Source organism: Frankliniella occidentalis, unplaced genomic scaffold (assembly GCF_000697945.3).
Source record: "Frankliniella occidentalis isolate FOCC.00 unplaced genomic scaffold, Focc_3.1 Scaffold179, whole genome shotgun sequence".
Taxonomy (NCBI): Eukaryota; Metazoa; Arthropoda; class Insecta; order Thysanoptera; family Thripidae; genus Frankliniella; species Frankliniella occidentalis.
In genome coordinates, this window is record NW_026267305.1 from 219,213 (window position 1) to 227,069 (window position 7,857).

Sequence of the window (7,857 nt, forward strand, 5' to 3'; positions counted from 1 at the left end):
GATTCCTGGCCTAAACTTTTCGACAGATTGTGTATGATTTCAATTATTATTGAAAATTTCTGTGAATTGAAACAGAAATCATCGAATTTTATAAGATTTCGGTGGGTTTCGTGAGGACTCGAGGGATTTCAAGTGGCCTTTAAAGATCGTAAAACACATCACTAGCCCCTAACTCAAAGCATGCACGACGCAGTGACTATGGTTAAACCAAGTATCTTTGAGCGACTAGCGACTCCCGTAGCGACGCACCATCGCGCGATACTTCTAGTGAAAGCACGTAAAGCATTTTTGTCGGCCCTTTTTTCGTATCTATATGATGATCTGTGAAAGCCTATACTATTAGCTAGAGAATTTGGCACTGTTTTCAGTCATAAACTTACAGAAATATCGTTTTCTCGGTACACTATTTTGTTTTACTATCACTCGTTTTTGTCTGACCTTGCGTAAACCTGTTGCAGAGGGATGCCCACCACTGCAATGGCCGACTGTGCTGGCGGAATGCACGCATGACGGTCAGCCCGTTGCCTGCAGTGAACAACCGTCACCGACAGGAACAGTGGCCAGATTTCGCTGCAAGCCCCTGCACCAGTTTTTGTTCGGCTACCTACCCTCTTCAGGCCTCGAGTCCCGCTGCAGAAGTGATAGAGAGTGGAGCACAACGCCGTTCCGCTGCGCCCCGAGTATGAATTGCATGTATACACACACTCGTTACCGCACTTAGAGATTTGCTTCACATTGGACTACACCCACATTTCTACACTTTCTACAAGTTTCAGGGTATCTTGGGCGTCACTTCTGGACGACGTAATGCCTGGCGAAAATCCTGGCAACCACCCCTAAGGGGGTGAAAGGGAGTTAGAAATAGGGGTTGATCCTTTGAACTGAAATTTTGTCCGTTTGCCTCTATCTTGCACCGTTTGGGCGCTACCGTGTTTTTTTCGACGAAAATAGGGAGAAATGGACCACGTTGCACACAAAAACGAACAAGGAGTTTTAAGACTGTTTCCCCATCAATACAAACTGAAAACTGCGGTAGTCCTTCTTGTTTCAATTCTTCAGCAAAGCAGAAGGCTGGAGTGTAGTTACGGTTTCGCCCCGTTGTAGTCTAATGTCATGTACAAGGAGAATATCTCTAGGGAGATTCTCATAATACGGGCCATTTCGACGCGTCCGGCGAACAAAGGCAAATCTGCTGAGCGCCCGGTAACAAAGGCGAATCTGCAGAGCGCCCGGTAACAAAGGCGTATCCCCATAAGAAATCCTACACAGATTCGCCTTTGTTACCGGGCGCTCTGCAGATTCGCCTTTGTTACCAGGGAGCTCCGCAGATTCGCCTTTGTTACCGGGCGCTCCGCAGATTCGCCTTTGTTCGCCGGACGTGTCGATTTATATTCCGCTTCCCTTCACAACTATGTGATATGGTTTTAAAAGGGTTTTATACCATCTAGATACTCAAAAGCACTAACATTACCTGGTGAAACACTAAAAACCTAAGAATACTGCAACAGTGGGTGACTAGAGCAGTTAAAATGGCCAAAATGTGAACTCCAGTACGTTCCTAATGTCCGAGTCCGTGCGAACTTTGCCAAATTCTGGTCAATTTTAAGGGAATAGTAATCCAAGGCACATTGCATTTCTGGAGTGACATATTCACGGAAGGCAATGAATTTCGATGAGGAAATATTTTTCTATATTTCGTCACGAGACGACCAAAGTCGTTCTCACTACCTTTTTTAAAAGCAAACGGAGTTCACAATGTTTGCACTGACGTCAAACTGGGTAGAGGTAGAGTAACAATTCTACGCCCACAGTACTACTCTCTGAGGACTATTAATGTTCCCCGAAGCAATTGGCAGAGCCTCTACTACGTCATCGTGAAAAACTGCCTTCAAATTGTAAAGTTGGCTTCTACGCTTTTGCAGTGTGAATACCGTATCGACTCCACACATGCACGATTGCGTCATATCAAATCCCTCTTTCGATGAAAAGGAAGGTTTTAATGTGCTGCTTCTTTTGTGGCCAAGTGGGTCGTTGCATCTGGAACCCCGGATTAGTAAGCCTTTTATTAGTGCCTTCTGACTTCTGAACTCCGTATTCCCTTTTTTCGGTCTGACTTTTGTCTAATAACTTTTAGGTACAGGTAACGCGTTGTAATGACCTAATGAGGAAAAATGTAGTAACAGGTTAATTAAAAACTGTACATTTTGAGGTTGGGCATCTGTGAAACAGTGTCGGGGCGAAAAACAAGTTATTTATTGCAATGTTCTGGTCATACTTCAACGCTTAAAATGGGGATGACTGGATGTAAAATATGTAACACACTAGTGGAGCAAACAAAAAACCAATTTAAAGGTGCGGGAGGCAATATTTGAGTTTCATCATTGATCGAACGTGACCACAATATGGTCTTTTAATGTTGAACAAGAAGTATGTGATTTGAACTACTGCCACGTTACACATATCCTATTTAAAGGTAAATAAAACCATTGCGACCAAAAAACCTAGCAAATTCGACAAAAAAAAATAAAAAATAATTAAGAACGCCCAAATGGCCCGTATTCTGAGAATAATCCTCTAGGGCCTCGGGCCACCCGTCTGAAGCATTAGTTTACTCGAATATGCAAAGTGACTTACATGTCGGGCCGCAGGCCTGACCAAATTCCGCCGGCAGGGCAAGCTAGGCTCGGCCCCTGCCGAACAGAGTTGCCTGCGGAGCGCAGTGTCCGCAAAGAAAATCATAACGAGGGTACTAACCAAGGCATAGCAAAATTTTCCTTAGCTGAGCCGGTGAGTATATACGTGCCTATTACAATGCGACGGGTTTGAGCGGGTCGAAAGCCCGGCACATTATTTGAATACGTTCCCCAGCGTGGCTGAAATGGTCGGCCCGCACCGTCGGCAGGCCAAGCAGGGCCGTCCCCTAGTGAACGGAGCTGCCGGCCGGCCATGGTGTTTGTTTTGTTGTACAAGCTTTTTCAAAAAATTTAAAAAAACGTCTGTTATAGGCCATTTACTCTGTGATGCCCCGTTAAAAGTATCCAAAATCCCTAAAATGTTGTTTTCACACCAGTCAGACGATGTAATCCATGAAATCTTGTGATGGATTCGGATTCAACATACAATTTTCCTATTAAAGACGAAATTGATGATTTAAATAGGAAGGGATGCGTTCTAAGTGTGACTTGTTCTTTAAAATTCTCCTTAGGTTGTAGGTTTAGTTTCTTAACCACCGCCTAATTCGCATTGCAGTTTGCGGACAACCAACTGGGAAAGCGATTGGTTTCGTTCGCGATGGGATACTGTCAAATTCAGCGGCCGACTTTCCTTGGCACGTTTCTATTTACGACAGGACCCTTGACAATGAGCAGGTCTGCGGTGGATCACTTATTACGACAAAATTTTTCGTGTCCGGTAAGTGCCTGTGTTCCTTTTCGGATCGTAAACCACGCGATCTTCTCACTATTGCAAAGGGATTAAGGGCCTTGTATATGACTATGTCGAATATTAATCGTACAAACTGTGGACAAGTTGGACAGGTCGAATAACTAACTTATTTTCAAATGATCACATAAAAAGTTACAAGTTATAACCTTAACTAACGTTAGAGGCAGTTAAGTAAGAAGTTACAGAGCCCTGCTTTTAGGATGTTTTAGTGACGTTAGTTCATTGACCATAACAAGTAGGAAATTTAGTAAAAAATTGTGACTTATACGAAAAACAAAAAATATTTGCTCTGACAGACAATAGAAATGCTGGAAACCGTACTGAGATAACATAAGAGATAGTAGCAACATAGACTATTAGTCAGTATTCCACTACCAAAGTAAAAACCTGGTTACAATATAGCGCGTAAACAGTCTTTGCAAACGCGATGAAAGTGAATTTATTCATTTGATCTAATACGAACCTAGGAGAACGCTGTGCGTTTTCCCAGTATTTTTAGTCCACATTATTATTGCATGTAACTTGCTGTGTCGGTTTCAGCTGCACACTGCTTCCACAATGGTACTTTCCATCCTGAGACGATTTACCTTGCTGGATTCGGCAAGATCAAAAGAAGCGTTGACGTTGTCGAAGCGAACGAGCAGTACAGAAAAGTAAGTTTAAGTCAGACAACGTCTGGGCAAGTCTGTCTGTCCGTACGTCTATCTGTTTCCCAAGAAGGACGTACACCGGAGGTCTGAATTTTTTAGGGTAAGATTGATGTCACTTCTGGACAACCAAATGGTTGGTGCAAATCCTGGCAACTAACCCTAAGAAGGTGAAATGTAGTAACAAAGAGATAGGAGGAGTTGATTCATGAAGTGGGGGAAAAAATCCGTTTCGCTCCGCCGGCAACTCCGTTCGGCAGGGGCCGGGCCTGCTTGTTACAGATTTTTCAGCATATTGAACTGTCATGGTGTTTATGCCAATCGTGGCGATTGTACATTCACCGTGGTACAGCATGTTCACGATGAGAAAATTTAGCATAGGGAAATTCTCATGGGAATTTATTCACTTAAAGAAAACACCACTGTAAAGTGCCTAGGTAGGTGTATGCCAGGCGCGTGGCAGCGTAACAGTGTTCCGTGAGATATCGTGAAGCCTGTTACGCGAGACGTCTGTCGTACATCTACTTAGTATGACGGATGCGCAGAATTCTTAGAAATACAAGAATCTTCTGTGTAAGGATTTAAGAGTGGCTTGAACCAACATAAAGTTGTGACGTTTCCAGCTACGGAAGATTTATCTGAAAGATTATGGAGGAAGAAACCAGCTGTACTCCAACGACATTTCTATAGTGGAGCTGCAATCTGACGTAGATATCACGTCTTCAACTATGCCGGTGTGTATGGACTGGAGTTTCGATTTACCAGAACTGCAACATGGAGACCTTGGCGTGGTATGTATTATTTAGCTTCAACGCAAATAATCTGAAGGAACGTCTTGTGACTGAACGAAAATGCTTTTTTGTCTTATTTTTAAGGTTGTTGGATATGGAAACACTTTGGATAATCCGCATGCAGATCTGCACTTCGCCAAACTACCGTTTATTAAAAGCGATGAGTGCAAACATCGCGTAAGTGATAGTTTAGCTATTTACAACAAACTTCAGGATAAATTCTGCATCGGCTTTATAAACAGTAAGTTCAAAGTCGTAATAATTAATAACTTTTTTGGCGCAGTATGCTGTGTGTGTTCCCTCCGCTTGTATGTCTCTGTACTCACTTTGCTCACTGCACGGAAAAAAAAAGTTAGCTGCCCCAGCTTAACATTAGGTATGCGAGCCAAAAGTTAGCTGCCTGGAGGACAGACAAGAAAATTAGGAACAGTAGCTTATGAATTCGGTGCGTGAGCTAATCTGTGACTGTCGCAGATCAAGCGTTCCCTGTAGTAGCCCAACTACATTAGTTGTACGAACGAATGGTATTTCGCATTCGTTCGTACAACTAATGTAGTTGGGCTACTACAGGGAACGCTTTATCTGCGACAGTCACAGATTAGCTCACGCACCCAATTCATAAGCTACTGTTCCTAATTTTCTTGTCTGTCCTCCAGGCAGCTAACTTTTGGCTCGCATACCTAATGTTAAGCTGGAGCAGCTAACTTTTTTTTTTCCGTGTGGTCGCTGGGTGGCTCTGCCAGTAAGAACGCAACACCAGAATATGGAGGTTAGGTGCATGTATCGATTTGCGACCCGGGGATTGTCTTTAAAGCCCCCCGCAAATCTTGCGTTAACAACTGTGCCTAAGTTAGGGGTTAGGTGCATTAGGGCGTTCCATTTTTAGGAGTGAAGCCAGCGATCTATTTGGAACGCAGCTTAAATGAAAATACACGTCGAGGAGTTTCCAACGACGTCGCGCGAGGGGCGCTGCAATGTCGGGAACCATGCGCAAGAATGGATTTTAGGCCTTTGGCACTTTCTCGCGTAGATCACGATTTTTACAACACTTTTCATCTACAGGTAATATTTTAAGGTCCAGGCCCAAATTGTAGTTTTTAGTTGAATTCCCCATAAGAAAGTAATGTTAAAGTTTGAGCTCGTTTCGGCAGGGTCAAATATTGTTCCATTTTCACAATAAAAACCTAAGCTTGCGCTAACGTGGAAGCAGATAATACAGCTTTGATTTTCACAAGGGGAAATAGGCTTGAACTTCGGTGTACGTTTCCTTGAACTTCGGCGAACTTCGGTGAACTTCGAGAACTTTGGTGAACTTCGGTGAACTTCGCGGAACTTCAACCGAAGTTCTCGCACTTCGACCTGGTCAAGAGATATGGAAGCAAAATTCTCCCTTTGTAATCTTTGTAATTCGGGCCGTAGATACCTGCTTTGAGTAAGCTCGAGATTCGCTTATTGTAAGCAATTAAAATTGCTAAGAGCAGGAGCAGCCGTAAATATGTACTAAAATATTTTGAACTTCAGTGAACTTCTAAATTTATTTTGAACTTCGGGGAACTTCGACATTTATTTTGGACTTTGGGGAACTTCGACATGTACTGTGAACTTCGAGGAACTTCGACGCTCATTTTCAACTTCGGTGAACTCCGTGAACTTCGATGCATTTCGGTGAACTTTGGAAAATTTCAGTGAACTTCGATAGAATTTAACCAAGCGAACTTCAGTGAACTTCGGCCGAACTTCAGTGAACTTCGACTGAAGTTCATGAACTTCGACTTCGGGTGTACAAATTTTTGAAGCCTATTTCCCCTTGGATTTTCAGTCAGTGTGCTTTAAATTGGGGAACATAGTTGTATGTAGGCCTTTGCCCAGAGTGGGAGAGCGTAGGAGAACTCAGTGGTCAGTTGAACAACTATACTATAACAGCAAAAAGAGGTCTGCTAAAAGGAGACAAAAGTTAATTCAATCGACTTCATGGACTCCAAATCGCGGGTAGTGGTTTATAACACATAAAATAACATCTTTCTCTTGACTACTCATTTTCCAACCCCAAAGGTCCTCTTTTATATTACACATGGGCATAGTTAGAAGTGGTTCAGGAATTCCCCTTAAATTGGCGTAGCTACGACGACTGGCGAATAATTTGCTGATGCGGCGAATAATTTGCTGACTAAACAAATAATTTGCTGAGACAGCAAATCATTTTGCTGACGAAGCAAATAATGTGCTGCCACAGCAAATCATTTTGCTGACACAGCAAATTATTTTGCTGGCACTATGCTGTGCAACAGGTGGGGGCTAATGAACCACTTTTTGGGGACAACGGACCCCCTCCCTCCCCTGGGGCCCTAATATATAGACGTAAATATTGTCTAATTGTAATTACGTCGTACAGGTAATTACAGGGTAATACAGGTAATTACAGGTGATTTCAGGTAATTACAGGTAATTACAGGTAATAAATCCAACAGGTGGGGGCGCATGAACCACTTTTTCGGGACCACGCACCGCCTCTCTCCCCTGGGTGCTCTAACATATAGACGTCAAAAGTTTTTAATTCTAATTACGTCGTATCTTTTGCTATCTTTGCTAAATGTTTTGCTGTGACCATGGCTGAGAAAATAGTTTGTCGCTATGGTCACAGCAAAACATTTAGTGGCCTTAGCCACGCGTCCGCGGAGAGGCTGGGGAAAAAACCTGTCGGGTGTAAATTGGCACGAAAGTGCCAAAGGCCTAAAATCTATTCTTGCGCGTGGTTCCCGACATTGCAGCGCCCTTCGCGCATTGTCGTTGGAAACTCCTCGACGTGTATTTTCATTTAAGGTGCGTTCTGGCATACAGATTTTACTAGCCAGGACCTTCGGTCCTTATGCTGATCTCGCCTCTCTCTCTCTCTATACTACCGACACAGTCCGTGTCTTTCTCCACCCCTAAATCATTCTCGCCCCTCACTCATCTACCCCTCCTCCTCTTCGCGT

At 43.4% G+C, this 7,857-nt stretch overlaps 1 protein-coding gene across 1 annotated transcript in view; it reads left to right on the plus strand.

The window, feature by feature from the left end:
* The window catches only part of LOC113210820 (uncharacterized), a 114,542-nt gene that overhangs the window by 53,854 nt on the left and 52,831 nt on the right, over positions 1 to 7,857 (plus strand). Inside the window, exons 4-8 of the mRNA XM_052271946.1 lie at positions 459 to 680; positions 3,250 to 3,411; positions 3,985 to 4,097; positions 4,715 to 4,882; positions 4,967 to 5,123. Coding sequence (XP_052127906.1) covers positions 459 to 680; positions 3,250 to 3,411; positions 3,985 to 4,097; positions 4,715 to 4,882; positions 4,967 to 5,123 — 822 coding nt within the window. The remainder of the gene's footprint in view (positions 1 to 458; positions 681 to 3,249; positions 3,412 to 3,984; positions 4,098 to 4,714; positions 4,883 to 4,966; positions 5,124 to 7,857) is intronic.